Source organism: Cnephaeus nilssonii, assembly GCF_951640355.1.
Source record: "Cnephaeus nilssonii genome assembly, chromosome: 7".
NCBI classification, from domain to species: Eukaryota; Metazoa; Chordata; class Mammalia; order Chiroptera; family Vespertilionidae; genus Cnephaeus; species Cnephaeus nilssonii.
The window spans coordinates 66,255,794-66,279,394 of NC_137078.1; the positions used below are offsets into that span (position 1 = coordinate 66,255,794).

Consider the following 23,601-nt stretch of genomic DNA (forward strand, 5'->3'; position numbering starts at 1 on the left):
TCTCAGCCCTCTCTTCTGTGCCTGTACCACACAGCTATTCTCTCTTCCATTTTCCCAGACCACAGGTAGGCATACACGTTCTGTAAAGGGATAGACAGTTATTATTTTAGGCTCCATGGGTTCTAGAGTCTTTGTTGCAACTACTCAATTCTTTGTTGCAGAGCTACAACAGCCACAGATAATAGGTACTAGTAAGTGATAACCATGGCTATTTATTGTATTCCAATAAAACTCTTTTACAGACACTGAAATTTGAATTTCATATACTTTTCACAGGTCAGAAAATATTCATCTTCTTTAGGCTTCCTTACCCCCCACCAACCATTTAAAGATGTAGAACATTCTTAACTTATGGGCCTTCTAAAAACAGACAGTGGATTGGATTTGGCCCATAGGCTACAGTGTGCTGACTCCTGTCCTGGACAATAATTTCAGACTTTCTCTTTTCCACTCTAATGTCCAATACCTATTCTTCCATCCTCACTTCCAGCTAATGACAGACCTTTCCTTTCACTAAGCAAACTAGAGAGAATTTCTACAGGCTACTACCACCTCTATCCATTTAACTGCGTCCTTATATCCTGGCCTCTCTCCTGTTTTTATATTTTCCTCATTCCCAGACTTACCCACTCAAAAATCTCATTTCAACATTTCTCTCCTCTTTCTTCACATTACCAATATTTCCCTGTCTACTGGATCTTTCCATCAGCATACAAGTATTATTTCTCCCATATTTAAAACACTACAAAAAAACCTCTCACTCCCACTTCTCCCCATCCCATCCCCAGCTATTGCCTCATTCTCTCCTTCCCCTCACAGAAAACCCTTTCAAAGACTTGTTTATGCTTACTCTAATTTCTTTCCAATGCACTCCAATTATGTGTTTATCCTACTGCTCCGTTTGAAATGTCCCTTATAAAGGTACCCCATGACTTCCATTTTGTGAAATGTACTAAATTCTCAGTCCTCATCTCATTTTCCCTACCAGAAAGTGAGATTTGGCCAGTTGAGCACTCCCTGTTTCTTGAAACATGTTATCTCAGCTTCCAGGACATTCTATTATCTTAATTTTCTGCCTATGTCACTGACTTGTTCCTTTTAAATAATGTTTGTTGATGCTTCCTCATCTCCGCTGGGCTCTCCTCTGAACTCCAGGCTCATATATCTAACTGCCTACTACTTGGAAATCTAATAGGCATCTCAGATTTAACATGCCCACAACTGAGCTCCTGATCTTCCTTCCAAACCTTTTCCTTCTATGATCCTGTTTACCTCAGTTAATGGCAACTCCATTCTTCTGGATAGGGTTTTAGGTACCTTCCAGTTGAGTGTGGTGGGTGGAAGTAAGAATAGGAGAAATGGGACTGAACAGTTTCAGGGATAATAGACAGGGAAGTAGAGTCCCAACTGTGCCCAAGACTTGGGACTCACTGCTATTGTAATACTGGCTGAAATACTAGCCAAGTGCCAATACTAGCCAAGGAACTCACACCACTTCCTTCCCTGTATGCAGCTGGTAAGAGAGAAGGGAAAAATAAGTGGGTGTTGCAATGAAAAATCTCAGGGAAAAGAGGCATGACAGTGGCCAGTATCTTGAGGAAATCCTGAACTTAAATGCCACCAGATAAATGAGATTAAAATGAGCAAAGGTTAGACAAACAGGCAGTACAGTAATCATAAAACTGCTCCTGTTCCTAGACACGTGGAGAGAACAAACACAATGGATATCATTACCTATGGGGATATGGTCGATGCTCTATCCAGGGAATGGAAAAGGGGCAAGGGAAATCACTATGTATGAGGAATGTTGTGTATGCGAACAGTGTGGAAGATAAAAGATCGAGCACTATTCTAGACTTGGAACTCTTCCCTACTCTTAAGAAGCCATTTATGTGTCCAGTTTCTTACCTAAAACCCCTAGGGCCTAATGGACACAAGACACTGGGGGCGGGGGTGGGATGAGGGCATGCGACAGGGGTTAGGGAAGGCTGGGGGAAGGTCAATGGGGGAAAAAAAAGGAGATATATCTACTACTATATGTAATACTTTAAACAATAAAAATAAATAAATAAAAATGTAATAAGGGAAAAAAAACAAACCCTAGGGCCTGATGTATTTTGAAGTCAGAATTTTAGAAAGGTGCATAATGCTTTCAGAGAGTTTGGACTTCAAAATTGTGAAGAAGTGACTGAGGATCTGTACTAACTTCAACTTAGAAGAGATTGAGCAAGACCTGTTATTGTCAACTTTAAGTAAGAAACAAATACATGTAGGTATCTCAAATTTTGCTTCTCCTGAATTTCGCTGAAGAATATTACTTTCAGGGCTACCAGATAAATCCACAGAGGTACAATTGATTCTTACCAGAAATGTAGAATCCATTTCTGCTGTCATCAGTACTATGCCCTTTTCTTCCTTAAGTTCAGGGTAGTGATATAAAATCAGCTGGCTGGCTGCAGCTTCCCCTCGGGTCTGTAAGGAAGAACACTTATCAAGGCGCAATAAGGTACCACCACAACAAAACTGCAATTTCGGAGCAAGAGAGAGTCTGAAGGAAATTCTGGCTCTTACCAGCCCCTTGGGTGTCTAGTGAGTCTGAGGACTGGTGTGTGGGGGGATGGTTAGGCCTGCCAAGGCACGGTGAAGTGACAGTTTGCACAGCATTATTTGTGTCTTCAATTGAAAAATGTTTGGCTCTTTTCCCAGAAAATGTTTACAGTAGGCAGTGAATCCATCATGGCCATATATTTAAAAACAAAATGGCACAAGCAGCTACCAAATAAAGTTCTAAAGAAAGCAATATGCCTGTGTAATTGCCACTTTTATGGACTAGTGCATTTCACAGCTGAAATCTACTCCCCTTGGCTGGCTCTGAAGACTGAGCTCTTTTAAGCTGTAGCAAACAGCTGGAGAGTTGGCACATGGGCCAGATTTGTAATGTGCAGTTTTAAAATAAAAGCTGGGTGGGAGGTAGGTAGAAAAGCATGAGAATACCATAATTTCATGAAGAATGAACAGGATAGTAACCAGACCTTAATCCAGACTAGGAAGAGAAGCTGGGTTCAAAGCTCAAGCCCCCATATAGTGTTGGAGGACCATACATTCAAAAAAGATCTCTGGGTTTCCTCTCTAAAATTCCAGCAAGAGTCCTTTTAATTATCAATATCTAAGTATTGCTAGGGTACTTTTAATAGTTTAGCCTCTCAGTTCTCTTGAACATACTTCTACTATACTGGTCATTTCGATTATAATTCTATTTCTGGATTTTTTTCTTATACTTGAATATGAGCTTCATGAGGGCAGGGACTTTGGCTCATAGGTGTCTAGGTTCTAGCATAGTTCCCAACACAACAGCATAATGGATAAGTTCATAGACTTTCGAGTCAATTAACCTGGAGTCAGTCAAACCCAGCTCTACCACTTACTAGCAGTGAGTAAATAGAAATAATAATATCTCATGGAATAATTGTGAGGACTAAATGATAATGGCACATAACATAGTAAGTATATTAAATGTTGGTTATTATAGTATGTGCCCAATAAATGATTGTTAGAATTAAAAAATAACAAAGTGAAAGCTGCCCCCTCATTCTATTTTGTGCTCCCTTTACCCCAACTTCAAAATCATACATGTTTGTTTTTGTCAGATTTGGCCTCTAAATATAGAATGTCAATCTTATGATCTGATATGAAATACTGACTTATTTTAAAAGCTTCAGCCCAGCTAGTATAGCTCAGTGGTTGAGCATCGACCTATGAACCAGGAAGTCATGGTTCAATTCCTAGTAGGGGCACATGCCCGGGTTGTAGGCTCGATCCCCAGTGGGGGTGTGCAGGAGGCAGCCAATCAATGATTCTCATCATTGATGTTTCTATTTCTCTCTCCCTCTCCCTTCCTCTCTGAAATCAATAAAAATATATATTTTTAAAAAAGCTTCAAATGCTTTGGATCAAACTAAATCTAATATTTGGGAATTTTTTTAAAAAGGAGGAGGAAAGCAAACTAAAAAACATCTATGGAATGGAAACTACTACATAGCACCTTGGGAAGTGCTGACTTGATTAATAAAACTTAAATAAGACATGGAGCCTACCTTAAGACTACCATTATAACTTACCCATGTTTGTTAAGTGAGGCACATGCAGTAAATGTTTTAGAGATCTGGGGAAGACACAGGAGAGAGCCCGAAGTAGTCAGAGAACATGTTTTGGGGTCTTTTCCAATTTCTAGGTATTGAATAGGGCCTGGAAAGCTAGTCCAACATATCAAGTATGACAATTCATCAATGCCACAGCAAATACTGCTGGGGGGTCTGTAGATATTCTGTGTTCTCAAGCCTCAGCAAGGGCTCAGGATCCCACAAAGGGGTAGGCCTCTTTCCTCTAGCGGATGAGCAGAAGCCACCTACCTGAATATTTATAAGTGCAGTGAAGTGGAGTTCAGTGCCTGACCACTGTCCTACAAAGAACTCATAGCCTTCCCTTCTTGGTAGTGCACATAGAAACTGTGGGAAACAAATACACAAGGAGGTAGATGAATAAATAAAATCATTTCCTCTATGTCCAAGCACCTGTATCATTCACTCCATTTATTCCATATTTGGTTGAAAACATTTTTTAAAATTATGAAATTCATACATAATAATATGACATACAGGTATGTATATACACTTCCCAACCCACCCAAGAAAGAAGCATTAGATATCCAACTGAAGCTCCCTATAACTCATTCCAATCCCACTGCTGAGTAACATCTATCCTGCATTTGCTGACTGCCATTCCCTTTCAATAGGCAGTGAATCCTTCATCATGGACATATATTTAAAAACAAAACGGCACAAGCAGTTACCAAATCAAGTTTTAATACTTTTAATGTGTATGTGCATATCCATAAACAACGAACAGTACCGTTTGCATGTTTTGAACATAAATCATATCAAACTATGTGTATACTTTTGCAACTTGCTTTTTCATTTCTAAGATTTATCCAAGTTGATAACTATAACTCTAATTCATTAATTTTCACTGTAGTATAGAATTCTACTATAGAAATTTACCACAATTTATCTATTCTTCCATTGATGAACATTTGGATCTTTTTCACTTTCTAAACTTCCTAATGCTGCTAAATTAATTTTTGTTCCATTTACTATAATCACTTCATACTTTATCATCTGAGGCTAATATTGCAGTTCTAAACACCAAGAGATGATTAGTTTTATGCTTGAGATGTTTAGAATTGGGGATGAGTGGTGGAGGAGAGAATGATGCCTGAACATAAAGCATAATCAATCCAATATGCATTAGTCATGGAATTGTCTTAGTACTGTCAACCACTCAGGCTGTTTCTTTATCATTAGACTAGAGGCCCGGTGCATGAAATTCATGCACCGGGGGTGAGGTGGGGGGTCCCCTCAGCCCAGCCTGCACCCTCTCCAATCCGGGACATTCCTCTCACAATCAGGGATCACTGGCTCCTAACTGCTCACCTGCCTGCCTGCCTGGTCGCCCCTTACTGCCCCCCTGTCAGCCTGGTCGCCCCAATTGCCCCCTGCCGACCTGGTCGCCCCCAACTGCCCCCCCCCCCCCGCCGGCCTGGTCGCCCTCAGCTGCTCCCCCTGCCAGCCTGGTCACCCCATGCAGCCAGCCGGCTGTTCAGTTGTTTGGTCGTCCCTCACTAACACCCCTGCTGGCCTGGTCGCCCCACGCAGCCTGCTATTCAGTCGTTTGGTTGTCCCTCACTAACCCCTCTGCCGGCCTGGTTGCCCCACGCAGCCTGCTGTTCAGTCATTACTGTTACTATGATGGCATCCCAGACAATTTGCATATTCCTCTATTATTAGTATAGATGAGATAACCTCAATGCCTATCTAATAGCTGGTCCCTTGTTAGGACAACATAATGAACATCTGCTCCAAAAAGTCCCTTTGTAATTCGTATCTTTTCCTCAACACTCCCTAAGCAACCACTCATACAATCTATACTTCTTTTTGGTTTGGTTTCTCTCCATAATTATCTATGTTGTTGTATATATCAATAGTTCATTCCTTCTAATTCCTGAATATTATTCCCTTGTGTACATGTACACACATCACAATTCTTTTATTCTTTCAACTGTGGTAGATTTGGATATTTTCAGTATTTTGTCATTACAAATAAAGCTACTATGAACATTTGTGTATAGTCATTGAATGTACATGTGCTTTCAGTTCTCTTGGGAAAATACCTAGGAGTAGAATGGCTGGGTAGTATGGCAGGTATAAGTTTACCTTTTATAGAAACTGCCACACTGTTTTCAAAGTGGTTGTATCATTTTACATTCTCATCAAGAATACATGAGAGTTCCATATCCTCACCAACACTTGGTATGGTCAGTCTTTTTAATTTTAGTCACATTAGTGGTATCATACTGTGGCTTTAATTTGCAGTCCCATTATGGCTAATGATGTTGAGCACTTTTTTAGCTGCTTATCTGCCATTCTACTTCATTTCTCAACTGTCTGAATCATTTGCCCATTTGTTAATTGGGTGGCCTGTCCTCTTATTAAGTTGTAAGAGTTTTTAATATATTCTGGATACCAGTCATTTGTCAATATATGTCTTGCAAATATTTTCTCCCAGTCTGTGGCTTATCTTTTCATTTTGATAACAAGATCTTTAGAGAAGTAGAAAATTTTAATTTTTTATTGTGGTAAACTATACATTACACAAAAGTTATCATTTTAATTATCTTTTTCCATTTTAACTATTTTTAAGTATACAATTCAGTGTCATTAAGTACATTCACAATGTTGTGCAACCATTACTACCATTCATCTCCAGAACTTTCTTAATCTGCTCAAGCTGAAATGCTATATTCATTAAACAATAATTCCCTATCCCTTTTCACCTCAGTCCCTGGCAACCGCCATTCTACTTTCTGTCTATAAATTTGACTACACTAAGTATCTCATACAAATGTGGAATCATATAGTATTTTTCCTTTTGTGACTGGCTTATTTCACTTAGCATAATATCTTCAAGGTTCATCCATGTTGTAGCATGTGTCAGAATATCCTTCCTTTTTTAAAGCTGAATAATATTCTATTTTATACATACACACACATCACATTTTATTTATCCACTCATCTATCAATGGACACTTGGGCTACTTCCACCTTTTGGCTATTACAACTAATGCTGCTATGAACATGGGTATAAAATTGAAAATTTTAATGAAATGTAATTTATCAATTTTTTAAATAGTTTGTGCTTTTTGTGATGTACTTAAGAAATCTTTGCTAAACCCAAGATCACTAAGATTCTATGATCTATTTTGAGTTAATTATTGAATATGGGGTGAGGTAAGAGTAAGATTATCCTTTCCCCCATTTAATTACCATGGTCCCTTTGCTGAAAAACAAGTGACCATATATATGTTGGTCTATTTCTGGATTCTCTACTCTGTTGCATTGATCTATAGGTCTATTTCTATGCCAATATCATACTGTGTTCATTACTACAGCTTATAATAAGTCTTAATAAGATAATGTAAGTCCTCTAACTTTGTTCTGTTTCAAAATTGCTTTGTTATTCTATGTCCTTTGGATATCCAAATATATTTTTTAAATCAGCTTGTCAACTTCTTTAAAAGAAAGGCCTATTGGGATTTTGATTGGGATTATATTCTAGAGATCAATTTGTGGAGAAATGACAATAATATGGAGTCATCCAGTCCATGAACATGATATAGCTCTCCATTTACTTCGAGGTTTTTTAATTTTCTCTTGGCAATGGTTGGAAAATTTTTTTTAGAATCCTAGAAATGATTATCAACACCAAGTCAGCTGGCCCACCTCACCTATTCCCTTCCCTTAGGTCTTCTGGTAGTTCATTACTACAGCAACAATCTCATAATTCCTTTTAGGTACATCTAATCAGGATAGCATAGCCAAAACTGAAAAGAAAATTGATAATAAAACAGACACTTAAGGGAAGTTGAAAATATTATGGTCTCAGGTTCTATATCCAACATTTACTTATACTGTTGATTAAGAACCAGATCAGAAAGGGCTCAGAAAAAGCCAGAGACTTACTGTGCCAAACGCACATGATTTCATAAGGCTAAACAGTACAATCAACATATAAGCATCTTTGTTAAGTAAACAGAACTATAACATGAAATAGCATGGAGCATGAAGAGATCGGTTAGAAAACATCCTTATTTGCACCATGGATAAGCAATTCAGAAACTTACTGTTGGACAGGACTGAGCCCGGTTCCAGATCAAATCAAACTTCTCTTCCTGTAGGTTAGAAAGGACTAAAAGTCACAAACAAACAAACAAACAAAAACCCCATAAAAAGCTACAATGACACTTAAATTCACCAAGACTGAACTCCAGAACTAAAATACAACTAAAACAATCTAAGTTTCATCATTTACAAATGCCTCTATGACAGAGAGGAAAAACCAGATGTATTCTTTGCTGGCCAGTATCAGAATGTGCTGTGAACAGTGTATACTCTAAATGCTCCAAATTCTCCAGGGGACTCTGCTAAGTGTCTGAGACATCAGGTCACTAAGTCTGTCTGAGGGAAGGCTTAAAAAGTCCCAAACAGTGAGCCAGTATCAGAGATCTAAATATCATAGAAGTACAGATCCCTTGGCTTTTGAACTTTTGAAGGGGAAGGGTATAAAGGTATAAGAGGTAGAAAAAAAATAACAATACTCTTATAACCAAAAGGCCTGGCTTTATTTTTCCATTTATAAGTTTTTCTCCTTAATCTTATCATTACACATGTAAGCTTGGTGTATATTGCTTGATATAAACTTACCCTAGGCTATTTCCTCTTCCGGGAAGAAGAACAATTAAAGAACTAACTGATACCCCAGTACATCAAATGTTGCTTAATGGTCAAGCAGTGACCAGAGAGTATCTATCTCCATGACAGCAATTTTAAGAAGGAAAGAAACAAAACACCCCACAAGAAAATGCCACTTGGTAAGGGGAAATGTCAGAAAAAGATTAGGAAGAGGCTCCAAGGCAGCTCATGTATAGGTCACTTATAAACAAGAAAGGAAGAAACCTATGCTAGAGGCCTTGTGTTAAATTCCAATAGCTTGGGAAACACTAGAAAGAAATAAAAGACTTGGAAATTGCTCAGCAACATGAACTTACACCACGCTCCCTTGTCAGAGACTTGACTCAAAGAGACATTTCTAAACCAGAATATGGGAAAACAAGAGCTATAAATATACCATATGGAGCTTCCAATCTTTGGTACTCAGGGCATAATAAAAACCCTCAGAGCTATAAGCGTAAGTTCTCAAGAGGCAATAAACATAGGAAAAGTAAAGGCAACTGCCTGCTAAGGTTAGAGACCTGACCTTCATGCTATAACACTTTCATTTTCCCCTCCAAACTACTTACAGGAATAACTGCGTAGACTGTATCTTTTGCTGCAAAATACTGCTGCCAAATCTGTACAAAAAAGAGAGTATGTCTGTGACATGTGGGTAATCTTTTCAACCTGCACCAAGGAATAATGACAGCTTTCATTACTCACAGTAACATACAATTTGATAACAGAGAGGAAAACCCAAAGTAATTCTTTTATTACTAGTACATGATTACAAAAAGATTTAATACCATCTACTCTTCTAGATAATTAAACTGTAACTCTTAATAACAAATTCCTGTCAGAGAAATGGAGTCTATGACCTTGTTAATCATTTCTCTCAAGACGTGCCTTGTATATAATAGACAAGCTCTTTTTTTTTTTCCTTTTCATATCTTCTCTCTTCCTTCCCCAAACCCAAACTCCCTAGCCAATTGTGGGCCTTCTTAGAGAGTAGGACATTAGTCACTCAGAACCCAGAGTCTAGAGTCAGGCAGGTCTGGATACAAATCCCAGCTCCAATCATTTGCTAGCTATGCTACTTTAGGCAAGTTACTGAAAAATAACAAAATAATATCTATATAACCATCAGTAAAACACAATAGTATCACCCTCACAGGATTGTTGTGAAGATGAACTGAAATAATTTAGGTTTGTGCTTAGCAAACAGAATTAACACTGCAAACCAGAGCCAAAGTGCTCTGAGGGCAACAAAGAGCCCTTAACCCAAGTTAGGGAATGAGTGCCAGAGGAGAGGACACTTGAGATGTATCTTGAAAAATGATCAGGAGTTAGCCAGGTGAACAGGGAGTCTGGGAAGACAAAGAGGTAGGGAAGAAGATAAGAGAACATTCCAAGCAGAGAATGATAACATTAGCAAAGGCATAGAAGCAGGGGAAGACATCACAGCCAAAGTGACATCTGAACTGGTGTAGAATGGACCACCCTCCTTTAAAGCTGCGCTGCTTTGTTAACATTCCCATTAAAATGGGGGGCCCAACTGAAGATACTAATCAAAGTGTGATCTAGCCAACACAGAGCACAGAAGGACTGTTACTTCCTAAAACTTGGGTAAATCACTCTATCAGTGCAGCCTAAGGTTGCTTTGCTTTTATTTTTCATGTCAGAATACTGTCTTCTCATTTTAAGGATAGTATATCCTGCTTATTTTTATTTAATTTATATTAGTAGTTTATGAATCAACACTGAAATACATGAGATTGATAGATACTTCCTAACATAGTTGACTTTGGTCACTCAAAATTATTTTAACAAACACAAACTTGTAGGTCTAAAATTATAGGTCTAAATGATATTTGTCATATGATCAGGAGTCTCGGGCCTGGCTTCTCTCCCCACTAAAGGACATGGTTGGTGTCTACTTTCCATTGGCACTTCTTCCCAAAGGCAGTTTGAGGTCTCCTTGAGACTTTGCATAAGCCTCTATTAACAGAGGTTAAAATCCTGTGCTGTCCTTATTTTTGTGTCTATCCTTCCACAAGGTTAAAACTCCCTGAGACTAGGGGATTCTCTCCTTTATTTCTGTGTCTGGCACAGAGACTGACATTAATAGGTATTCAATAAATGTTTGCTGAAAATGAATGATGTAGCACCCAAAAGAAACCATGGCAATTGGCACAACTTCCCATAAAGGAATATGATGCAGAGTGAAACGGACATGGGTTTGAGTCTCATGTTCAATTCCCCAAATAACTCTAGCTTTACCACTTACTAAGTTACTTAATCTCGTTAAGCTACAGTTTCCTCAGTGTAAATTTGGAATTATAGCACCTACTTTACAAAGTAGTTAATGAAATAGTGCATAGAAGCATGAACAATATCTGACACATATATATTTTTATTATTTAATATGTTTTTATTATTTTGATTCTCTCAATATACCTAAAACACAACTCATGGAACTATAAGGAATGCCAATAAATAGTATATTATAATCTACCTAGAAGCCTGGTGCACGAAATTTGTGCACGGGGATGACGGGGGGGGGGTGTCCCTCAGCCCAGCCTGCACCCTCTCCAATCTGGGACATCCCTCTCACATTCCAGGACTGCTGGCTCCCAACTGCTCGCCTGCCTGCCTGCCTGATTGCCCCTAACCACTTCTGCCTGCCAGCCTGATCACCCCTTAACCACTCCCCTGCCAGCCTGATCAATGCCTAACAGCTCCCCTGCCAGCCTGATTGCCCCTAACTGTCCTCCCCTGCTGGCCTGGTCACCCCCAACTGCCCTCCCCTGCAGGCCTGGTCCCCCACAACTGCCCTCCCTTGCAGGCCTGGTTGCCCCCAACTGCCCTCCCTGCAGGCCTTGTCCCTCCCAACTGCCCTCCCCTGCAGGCCTGGTCCCCCCGCAACTGCCCTCCCCAGCAGGCCTGGTCGCTCCCAACTGCCCTCCTATGTAGGCCATGTCCCTCCCAATAGCCCTCCCCTGCAGGCCTGGTCACTCCCAACTGCCCTCCCCTGCAGGCCTGGTCACCCCCAACTGCCCTCCCCTGCAGGCCTGGTTGCCCCCAACTGCCCTCCCCTGCAGGCCTGGTTGCCCCCAGCTGCCCTCCCCTGCAGGCCTGGTCACCCCCAACTGCCCTCCTCTGCCGGCCCAGTCACCCCTAACTGCTCTCCCTGCTGGCCTGATCACCCCCAAATGCCCTCCCTTGCAGGCCTGGTCCCTCCCAACTGCCCTCCCCTGCTGGCCTGATTGCCCACAACTGCCCTCCCCTGCTGGCCATCTTGTGGCGGCCATCTTGTATGTTGGAGTAATGGTCAATTTGCATATTACCTCTTTATTATATAGGATTAGAGAAAAGAATCATAGACATGAACATTTAAATAGTAGTGAATATAACCAGAGGCAGGACAGATCAAGAGTGCTTTGAAGGCCCAGCTGGTGTGGCTCAGTGGTCAAGCGTAGAGCTCTGAACCAGAAGGTCACGGTTCGATTCCCGATCAGGGCACATGCATGGGTTGGGGGCTCAATCTCCAGTGTGGGGCATGCAGAAGGCAGCCGATCAGTGATTCTTTACCATCATTGATGTTTCTATCACTCTCTCCCTTTCCCTTCCTCTCTGAAATCAATGAAAATATATTAAAAAATAAATTAAAAAAAATAAAAACACAAATATAGCATTTACTTCATGCCAGGAACTGTTTAAAGTGCTTTACAAATATTAACTCATTTAATTTCCCAAATAACTCTATAAGGTAAGTACTATTATCTCCACTTTACAGATAGAGAAACTAAGGCTCCAAGGGGTTAACTAACTTATCCAAGTCATTCAGCTAGTAAGTGGGCAGAGCTAGGATTTAAAATAGGCAGCTTGGTTCTAGAGTCTTTGTTCTTAATCAATACATTATGCTTCTCCAGAGCAGAACTTTAAGAGGATTCAACTGGTGAGGATATGATAGGGGGAGTGGGAGAAATAAGAGCAGGAAAACCTATTTAGAAAGGTAGTACAGTAATCCAGGTATAGATCAGCAACGATTTTAAATAAGATGTGGACAACAGGAATTAAGAGGAAAGGGGAAGTGTGAGTTGATTAGATATGCAGAAGCGAGACCAAGAAAGATAAATTTTCTTATGCCACTATTTTTCATGTAATTCATCACTTTTCTATCCATGGGCACTTTTCCTTTTGGCTAGAAAGAGGTGTCAGAAAATCTATGATCCTTTCTACTTTCAGATTTGGTTCACAGAGCACACATTTTCATAAAGTACATCCACCCATTTTCTTTCAATACCTGCTTTATTTCTTCTGCAGTTTTGTCTTTCACCATCTCAATGTTAAAGATTGAACTGAGAGTCTGAAAGGGAAAATAAAAGGAAATTAACACCACAATTTAAAAAAACAAAGCAGCTTAACTTTATCTGTAAGCTTTGTGGGAAGCAACATGTCAGTACAGTGCATCAGATCCTCAATAAGTAGAGAAGAGTGTAAGAAAACTCCTAATCGCAAAGAAGTGAGCCTCCAAGCCCGGGCAGGTTTTTGCAGTTCTATTCTTGGGGGGTACAGGTACTTCCTAAATCCTTCACCCTCACAATGAGCACTGCAGCACTTTGCAACTGGTTAAGAGGAGAAAGTTTGGTTATCTTTAATTTAACTGCCATTCTGCCAGGAGTTGCTCCTTATTTGCAAGTTAAATGACAGAGTAAACATGTTTTTATTTGATTTTTAAAAACAAATTCCTATGGAAAAAAAGGGTATCACTATATTTCCTCTAACATCCCCAGGATCCACACTATGCTAGGTGTCACATCAAGGACACAAAAATTCATAGAATATTTCTCATCACCACAGTTGGTAAATCACAAAATCACTGAACCACAGTAAACATGTTCATATTTGCAGTCTCTTATTATAGACTAGAGGCCTGATGCACGAAATTTGTGCAAGGGGCTTGGCCCTCACAGCTGCGGTGGCTTGCCTCGACCCTCGCAGTCCCGGCTTTGTCCAGAAGGTCATCCAGAAGGACGTCCGGAAGGTTGTTTGGCTTTCCGGTCCAATTAGCATATTACACTTTTATTATTATAGATGTTACATGTTCAAAACTGGGTATTTAACTAGAAACCTACCTTGTCCTTAGTGAATCCTCTGCTCATAGGCTGTTTCCCCAAAGTGTTTGCCTGAAATATGATAGACAAGACATGAATCTATACTTCACTCAGAAGAAAAAGACCACTGAGGTAGTGAGGTGCCCAATATCTCATTTAGTAATTTTGTACCTAAGAACTCACCTCTCTCCACTCCATATAGTAACTGTACATACTGTTCTTAAGAGTTATTTGTGAGAACTTTATTTTTGACATAGCTTCTGAGATACAGAGATGAGATACAGCATTTACTAGTACTGAGAGTGCATTCTATAGCCTTATATTCTATGGATATAAAGGGCTCCTTCCCAGATTGAGGGCTGCTTGGGTTTTCTGTGTTCCGTGCTCTGATCTGTTCCACAGTGAGCCACAGAGGAGGTAAGGAATGGAAAGATCTATTTTCCAAGGCTGTTTCTTATCTGTGACAGCACTTTTGATGGCAGACACCCTCAGCAGACTGTAAAGTCTTTTTAGTATTCAGTCTTAATATTCCTTCCATCAAATTAGACTTCCCCTCAAAAAAGGCCAAAAACAACTGAAGGTGATTATCTTCTCTCTTAATCCACTATCTCTGATAAAGGCCACAGTCAGGAAATCCTATTTTGATTGTTTCTGATAGTGGGCATGGGTTGTTCTGAGTAAGTCTTCCACTCAGTTTCTCAGTTCAAGATCAAGCCTTTCAGAGGGAAGGAGTACAAGCTACACCTGGGATTTGAAGGTGAAAAACACTTTCTACATAAAACCCTGCCTTTCATTACTCTGTGCTTTAATATATCCAAACCTTTCATAAATTATGCCCATAGAACTCATACCCACAATTAGACAAAAGACTGGTATAGGAAAACCTATTTGGATACACCCTGGTCTTTTTGGTCAGACCCTATACACTGACAGCGTTCTAATGCAGTCTTTCTTTCATATGTAAACATACCAAAGAGAAGTGATTTCATTTTCTTACCACTCACCTTTAGGTGTATTGTGAAAACAAAAGAAACAAAACCCTCCATTTGCACAACTGCCTTTACTTTTCAATGACTAAGCCTGGTGTATTCTTTTTCCACAATGTCCCTCCAATTCATTTATTTCCATTTTTACTTACAGAAATAAAAAATTTAAACTTACTGCATTTTATCTAATCAAGGACACCACAGATTTTAAGAAGCACCATTATTTTATGTATTAGAAAATGATGCCAATTAAACAATAACACTATACTTATATTTCATTATCAATTTTAAGGCAATTTCAAAGATGTTAAAATGTTAAAAAAATGTGAACTTGAAAACCAGTGAAATAAAGTAATTAAAATTATAATTGAAACTATGTGCCCAAGTCTTAAGAGCACTTAATAAGAAATTTAAATGAGTACATTACTACTCCCCTACGGATGCTTTTGAAATCTGTGGAGACAACTTTTTTAGCACAATAATTGACTGGATCATTTATGGAGGGACAGGGATGCTAAATGAGCTGCAATTTTACAGATGAGTTCTACATAATGAAGCACTTTCCCTCATCCTGGACAACTTCTCAATGTCTAGCTAGACATCCTTGTAAGTGAAACACCTTTTTTATAATGACCTGGGCCTGAAATCTAACTCTGTTTCTTTCCTTCTTTCTTTCTTTCTTTCCTTCCTTCCTTCCTTCCTTCCTTCCTTCCTTCCTTCCTTCCTTCCTTCCTTCCTTCCTTCCTTCCTTCCTCCCTCCCTCCCTCCCTCCCTCCCTCCCCCCCTCCCCCCCTCCCCTCCCTCCCTCTCCTCCCCTCCCTCCCTCCCTCTCCTCCTTCCCCACCCCGCTCCTTTTCGCCTTCCTTCTTTTCCTTCCTTCCTTCTATTACCTCGGCCTGAAATCCGTTTTCTTTCCTTTCCTTTCCTTTCTCTATTTTTTTTTAAGCATGGCTTTAATAAACACTAAATTTTTCAGAAGCGCAATTACTATGTAACTCGAGAGAAGACTATATTGTGGAATCCATGAGGGTGACTAATTACAACACTGCTCATGGTTTGGGAGTTTTTATAATTACCAACACAATCCCCCTGCACCAGTCCGCTTTTGCTGCTTATGTTATTCACAGTGATTTCACATATAGGTGAAAGCATCTGATGACTGCATTAGGTCACAGTTGTGCCCAAGAACTCACATGTTAAAATATGAATTTTATTTAAAAATACTTTCCTTTATAGTTAAGGCACTATATTGATATTTTCCCCTCTGAAACTATGTGTGTAGGTGGATTATATTGTCTACATTTTATTTCAGCGTAGAAAAGGGAAAATTTTTTATAAAAAATTATTGCAAAAGAGGATGTTGGGTCTCATGTGACAGAAACCAATGACTCAAAGAAAAGACGAGGCTTTGGAAATGGAGTGATTAGCCATTAATCAGCCTTCCTCTGAGTAACTAGATAAGAAAGACTGTAAGTAAATATTTACCTAAGAGTTGCCATAATATAATGAAATCTTATTCTGCATCTTGTCATAAAGTTAAATTTCTAAATCTGTCTACAAAAAGGGGCAAAGAGCTTTCCCATATAATATTGAAAGTTGATAATATAGTAAAGAACTATTATTGGCACTATAAGTTTATTATGGTAAATTACATTTGTTAAAATATTTGTAGTAGAGTTGTTTGTTCACATAAAGCTGTAAATTATGTTTGTCATAGAAGGTTGAATTTATTCCCCAACCTTACAATGATTAACCCACTGACTACTGCTCTGATTCTAATTAATCACTTATTAAAAGAATGGGTGGATTCTCTTAAAACGTAGGATACCCAAAGCAAAAAAAAGTTATTCTCCAAGTAAAAGAAACATCTCTCATTTCAAAATACAATGTCAAATCCCAATTTCCCACTGTAACTACCTTATTTCAGACCACACAGTCCACACCTAGACTCTATACATTCTCCCTGGTTTTGGCTTCTCCCACTTCAACTAGTTTTGTGCATCATCCTAGATAAGTATTTTTCAAACCATAGGTTGAAACCAACTTAGTAGCCAAAGTTTTAAAAAGATAAAATAAATAAGAGCACACTGCATGTAGCAAAAGCATTGTTTTATAAAAATTTTGTTTCGGTTACAATCATATACTTATTTGTGTACTGAATTACAGTGTAAAATATATTTCTTTCTGCGGGTCATGGTCAAAAAGTTTGAAAAGCACTGCATTAGACTTTCCTATACACAGCTTTCAACATGCTTTCCCCCAGCGTTGATTCTTATTTAGGGACTAGAGGCCCGGTGCACGAAATTCGTGCACGGAGGGGGTTTGTCCCTCAGCCCAGCCTGTATCCTCTCCAATATGGGACCCCTCAAGGGATGTCCGACTGCCCGTTTAGGCCCAATCCCACTGGGATCGGGCCTAAACGGGCAGTCGGACATCCCTCTCACAATCCAGGACTGCTGGATCCCAACTGCTTGCCTGCCTGCCTTCCTGATTGCCCCTAACTGCTTCTGCCTGCCAGCCTGATCACCCCCTAACCACTCTGCTGCCAGCCTGTTTGCCCCCAACTTCCCTCCTCTGCCGGCCTGGTCACCCCTAACTGCCCTCTCCTGCAGGGTTGATCACCTCCAACTGCCCTCCCTTGCAGGCCTGGTCCCTCACAACTGCCCTCCCCTGCTGGCCATCTTGTGGTGGCCATCTTGTGTCCACATGGGGGCAGGATCTTTGACCACATGGGGCAGCTATATTGTGTGTTGCAGTGATGATCAATCTGTATATTACTCTTTTATTAGATAGGATAGAGGCCTGGTACAGGGGTGGGGGCCAGCTGGTTTGCCCTGAAGAGTGTCCCGGATCAGGTGAGGGTTCCCTTGGGGTGTGGGGCAGCCTGAGCGAGGGGCCTGTGGTGGTTTGCAGGCTGGCCACGCCCCCTGGCAACCCAAGCGGAGGCCCTGGTATCTGGAATTTATTTTCCTTCTACAATTGAAACGTTGTAGCCTGGAGTGGAGCCAAGCCTGGGGCTCCCTCCGAGGCCGGCAGCCATTTCTGTTGGGGTTATAATTGAAACTTTGTTGCCTTAAGCGGGTGGGCCCAGTCAGGGTGTGCGGAAAGCTTTGCTTCCCCTGTTGCCGGCGGCAACCCTGGCCTGCTCTCTCAAGCTCCATTCTGCTGCCATTTGTTTGAATTTGTTTACCTTCTATAATTGAAACTTTGTAGCTTGAGTGGAGGCTTAGGCCTGGCAAGGGCAGGCGGAAAGCTTGGCTTCCTCTGTTACCTAGAAAACCTTGCTCTCTGTGGCTGTAGCCATCTTGGTTTGGGTTAATTTGCATGCTCGCTCTGATTGGATGGTGGGCGTGGCTTGTGGATGTGTCAGAGGTATGGTCAATTTGCATATTTGTCTATTATTAGGTAGGATAATAATAGCTATTAGGCACTTTTTTGCCACCCGCTCTCTACAGCCCACTGCCATGTGCGCCTTACTTTGATCACTCAACTGCATCACTGGGAGCAGAGACTACTGTTCCCATCCCTCTATAGCTCCGTGACCACAGTGATGTGCCAGAAAGATAGGGTACCATTTATGGATGGAGACTGAGCTGAGTAGAGAGAGGCTCTGTTCCGTTCATCCAGCTGACCCATTAATGAGCTCAATTTCAGGATACAGGCTGGGGTTGAGGGTGGAGAGCACTGGTGAGCCATAACCCAAAAAGGGACAGGTCTTACCTTCTGTTCCACACATTTGATAAAATCACCTTGCCTGGAGTGCCCCACGGGTTGCTTCCGAAACTCACTGCGCTTCTCTAGTCGAGCCTCAAAAGCCGCTGGGTCAGACCTGATCAAAGGTAAACCAGTTAAACCACCAGGGCCTTTTCAGATTTGGAAAGAACAAGCAACATGTTCCATTTCTACAGAGAGGGGACACAGGTATTCAGAGGCTGAAGGATTTGCCTTCAGTTAGTTAGACCTGAGCACACGCCTACAAATCAAAAAGTGGACAAAGTTGTCTAGTTATTCAACTATTGTTAATCCTCAAGAAGCCGATGTAACCTTTTTCTCCTGCAGAATATTTTCCAGGGTGACAGAGAGCTTGGCCCCTTAGGTACTTACACTTTGGGTACTTGGAATTCAAATTCTCAAGATGGGAAGGGGACTTTGAGGTCATCTTGGTGGGTCACCTCCTCAGGCAGAAATCTAAAAACATTTCTACCAGGTGTCAGACTTTTACTTGAACACATCTAGTTCTTGGGCATCTTCTCCTCAGGTTAATCATCTGTTTCTTCAGATGCAGGTGATTCAGAGGCTTTGTCCAACCTATTTTGCAGATTTAGCACCTGAGTATCTCCCTGACCCTCTTTTCAAAAAAACCTGCTCCTGCAGATGGAACGTCAGAATTTTTCCTTTATGTCAAAATGGGGCTGGTCTTCAGGCCTGAAGTCCAGGTTGGGGCTGTCATCCTTGTTAATAATTCTTCAGGCTGTGTGGCTAATGATATGATATTTGGTTCTGTACACTTTGGTGAATACTCCAGCTCCTCGGCCATGAGACCTGTAGTGTCATGGATGATATCTATAAGATCCAAGCATGTCTTGCTCACCTCTCTGGTGGAATCCTGGCTGGTCAAGGCACTGTAGGGGAGTTTCTTCCATAAAACTCCTTTCCAGAGGTGATATCAAACACCACTCCCCTCACTGCCATGACCTGAGTGTATGTTTCCCTCTGTAGTAGGCCAGCTCCTGGGTACAGAGTGGTTCCAGAGGTCCTGCCCAGTGGGGTGTGGCAACTGCCGGCCAGGGCCACAAGTACCAGAACCAGGGAGGCCACACCTGGGCCTCCCATGGTGAGTGGATAGACAGTGAGGGGTGGCTTAGGCAGTGAGTCTGTGTACTCCTGCCTTGGGCGTCATTATTAAAATGTTCTGAGCCTAAATTTATCTGTTATCTTTCATCCTCAGGAATAAGAGAAAATGTCTAATTCCTTTTATATGAGTGAAAATCACTATTACGTCACCCTTTAAATTTATCTTTTCTAGGTAAAAATTCTTCAGTTTTTTGAGACCCCTTTTCCTATATGTGACTTGTGAATCTTTCCTCACTGTGGACCTGCTCTCTGGACACACTCCAGTCTGTCCACACTCTAGATATAGTGGGCCTGGAGCTAGATCAGATCCTCCCAATTCACCCATGCAGAGTGTGATGTAAAACCCGGATTCTGGGCTGGACTGGAGTCAACGGGGCACACAGCCTTGTCCTGCTGTTGGCTCACATCACACCTGTGGCTGGTACTCTACTAGCCCAGGTTTTTGTGAGTATGACTCAGCACGAACCAATCAGGACTGTAAGTCCCTTTAAAATATCTCATGATATCCTCCTATGTGTTTGGTCCTGGGTCCTAAGGCCAGGCTCTATTTTGCCTCTTCCCTTAACTTGCCCAGGTTTTACTGACCCTTTTTTGGCCCTGCTTTCATTTCCCTTTTCATCTACCTCAACCTCATGGTCTTTTCCTTTTTGTATCCACACAGCTTCCCCTCCCATCTCCCTGACTGGGTCTCTCAGCTGCTTCTAGAACTTACCCTTTTTCATTCATTCAACAAACTTTGTTATCCCTTGCTTGCTGTTTACCTTTCTGGGATCTATGGATACAAAAATAATTAAGAAAGAGTCCCCACCTCAAGGAGCTTCTATCTAGTGAGAGGGACAGACAAGTAACTAAGTATAGTAAAATGCTACGGGTGTATGATGCAATTTTACTCAAACATTCCCAAAGGGTTTGAGGTGGTTTCATGCCCCTGTACCTTTGCTGTTGTGCCCCTTACCTGGAATATCCTCCCCCAATCCCATTCCTGTATTCCTTTGTGTTAACCCACAGTGCTCAAAGGGAGTTTTGGTAATAAAGCTAGGGAGACAAGGTTCACAGTATAAGAGCCTTGTGAAGAACTCGAAGGAATATGGACATTATCCAGAGGTCAGCGGCAAGTTCACATAGCAGGATGTAAATGTCAATGGGAATGATCTAGTGGAGGAGAGTAAGACCAGTCATTCATTTGTTCGTGGGTAAGAATGAAGACTAGTTGTGAAATATTCAGAGTATGAGTAGACAACTCTCCTGACCTGCCTGTTTGTGAAAGAGATCAATGAGAAAAGGCTGAAGGGAAATGCAGGCCAAGAAAAGGTTTTTAAGAAGACAAATATGTGAGTATATTTGAATGATGTTGAAAGAAGAGCAAAAATAGTCATTGATTTATTCCATCATTCTTTCAAAAAGAAAAGAAAAGTCACCATAGTAGCAATGAGATAGACTGGGATGAAGGGGTCCAAGATGAGTGGAGAAGACTAGCTAGAGGATGACAGCGAGAGTCCAGGTGAAGATGATGGGGGATTAAATTAAGGTCGAGGAATGAGAGATGAGACCAAACTCAAAGAAGTTACAGTATTTGCTCTTTGGTTTCCTTCCATAAGACAACTGTCTGCCCATCCTGCCAAATTCTCTCCTAAGCCCCTTTAATTTTCACCTTTGATCTCCTTTAGCTCTTCCACTTGAACTCTTCAGACCCTACCATGGCCCCCACACACACACCCAAACTTCCTCTAACCCCCATGTCTTTCATCTGGAAGCAGATGAAAGCCAACCAGCTGTGTGTTCTTGGGCAGGTCTCTTACACTCTCTCTCTCTGATACTCCGCTTTCTCACCTTAATGAGAGGGTTCAATGGATGATCCAACTGGGACACTACTACCAGGCCTCAGCTGAGTCAGTATGTGACCTCGAGCAAGTCAAGTCCCTTCTCTGGAAGGCTCCATTTTCCCATTTCTTTAAGGACAGGTGTCTTGGAGCTGCCTGCTTAGGAAAGGCTGTTAAGAGTCTTTGAGAATGAAAGCACACAGGCAGGCCACGGAGAAAAAGCCAGGGCTTTGCGGAGACTCTCAGCTCTAACACTAGCTGTGTGACACGAGGCAGCGATCCGGCCTCTCTGAGCCTGGATACTTCCTCTGAGTGCGGACAGTGGTAGTGCCCACCTCGCAGGGCTCTGGTAAGCACTCCAAGCGTCAGACACACCGGAACCGCGGGCCCGTCGCCGCCCCTCCTCCCTGCCCGCCGCCCGCCCGCACCTGCGCAGCTGCTGGATCTTGTCGCGGTAACGGTCGTAGAAAGGGTTGGCCTCGAGCTCGGCCCCGACCCTGCCGCCGTCGTCGCCCCCCGCCGGCTGGCGAGAGGCGCAGCGCACGGGGAACACGCGCAGCTGCGCGGGTGACACGAGCCCCAGGCCCAGGGCGCGGCTGCGCACCGCGCACAGGCCCCGATAGAGGCCGGCCACCTGCAGGACTGCCGGACCCGCGCCTCCCGCCGCCGCCACCACGGCAGCCATCGCTGCCCCCACCTCCTCCTCGGTGTCCTCAGGCGCGTCGGCCTCGGCCCGCGGGCCGCGCGCCCGCTCCATTGGCGCTCCGGGTCCGCTGCGCCGGCGCTCCGGCCTCGAGGTTCCGCGCGCTCAAGGTTCCGGGAGCCGGGCCGGGCGGAGGGGGCGGGGCGGGAGTTAGGGTCTCAATGCCCCGCGGGTCCGCGGGCTCTGCACGTCCTTCCACTGCCCGCCTCCTCCTTGGAGCCCGCCCCGATTCACGCCCGCCGGGTGGGTACCCGCAGCCTCTGCTCTCCAAGTCTCCTCTGGAAAGTCGCTCGGGTCTGCTGGTCCTCGCCGAGCTTGCTCCCTTTTAAATTCTCCTGGCACTTGCTATAGTAGTTGTCCTTCAGCATCGAAGGTCCTTTAATCGGTTGTAATCACCGATTATTGTGAGACACAATAAATAATCATGTTAGGTGATGATACATGCTATTCGTTAAAATAGGAACCCTCGAGCACTGCTGGTGGGAATGCAGTGCTGTGGAAAATAGTATGGAGTTTCCTCAAAAAATTAAAAATGGAACTCCCACTTGACCCAGTAATCCCACTTCTAGGAGTATATCCCAAGAAATAAAAACACCAATCAGAAAGATTATATGCACCCCTATGTTCATAGCAGCCCAATTTACAGCCTGAGTGCCCATCAGCAGATGAGTGGATTAGAAAACTGGTGCATCTACACAGTGGAATAATGCTACGCTACCATAAAAAGAAAAAACTCTTAGCATTCACAACAGCATGGATGGACCTGGAGAGCATTATGCTAAGTGAAATAAGCCAGTCAGAGAGAAATATCACATGATATCACTCATTTGTGGAACATAATGAACAACATGAACTGATGAACAAAAATAGATCCAGAGACATAGAAGCATCGAGCAGACCATCAAGGAAAGTGTGTGTGTGTGTGTGTGTGTGGGGGGGGGGGGGTGTTAAGAGATCAACCAAAGGATTTGTATGCATGCATATAAGCATAATCAATGGACACAAACAGTAGCGGGGGGTGAGGCATGTGCTGGGGGTGAGAGCGGCCGGAGAGAGGTCAATGGGGGAAAAAGGAGACTTACGTAATACTTTAAATAATAAAGAATTTAAATTTAAAAAAAGCAGAATAGAGATATGGGATACTTGAGCAGAGACCTGAGGAAATGAGGGAATGATCTGTACGGATATCTAGAGGAAAAGCCTTCCAGATAAAGGAAATGGCAAGCAGAGGCTCTGATGCAGGAACATGCTTGCCCTGCTTGTGGTCACCAAGGAGGTTACTGTGTGAAGAAGTAC

General features: G+C 42.2%; 1 protein-coding gene across 1 annotated transcript in view; it reads right to left on the minus strand.

Annotated features, from left to right (window-relative positions):
• ATPAF1 (ATP synthase mitochondrial F1 complex assembly factor 1) overlaps window positions 1–22,764 on the minus strand; it is a 29,651-nt gene extending 6,887 nt beyond the window's left edge. The window contains exons 1-8 of the mRNA XM_079778300.1: window positions 22,031–22,764; window positions 18,649–18,757; window positions 13,964–14,014; window positions 13,132–13,194; window positions 9,413–9,463; window positions 8,237–8,284; window positions 4,410–4,505; window positions 2,365–2,472 (exon numbers count right to left, since the gene is read on the minus strand). Of these exons, the coding sequence (XP_079634426.1) occupies window positions 2,365–2,472; window positions 4,410–4,505; window positions 8,237–8,284; window positions 9,413–9,463; window positions 13,132–13,194; window positions 13,964–14,014; window positions 18,649–18,757; window positions 22,031–22,359 (855 nt within the window). The 5' untranslated portion in view covers window positions 22,360–22,764. The remainder of the gene's footprint in view (window positions 1–2,364; window positions 2,473–4,409; window positions 4,506–8,236; window positions 8,285–9,412; window positions 9,464–13,131; window positions 13,195–13,963; window positions 14,015–18,648; window positions 18,758–22,030) is intronic.
• Window positions 22,765–23,601: the final 837 nt, after the last annotated feature.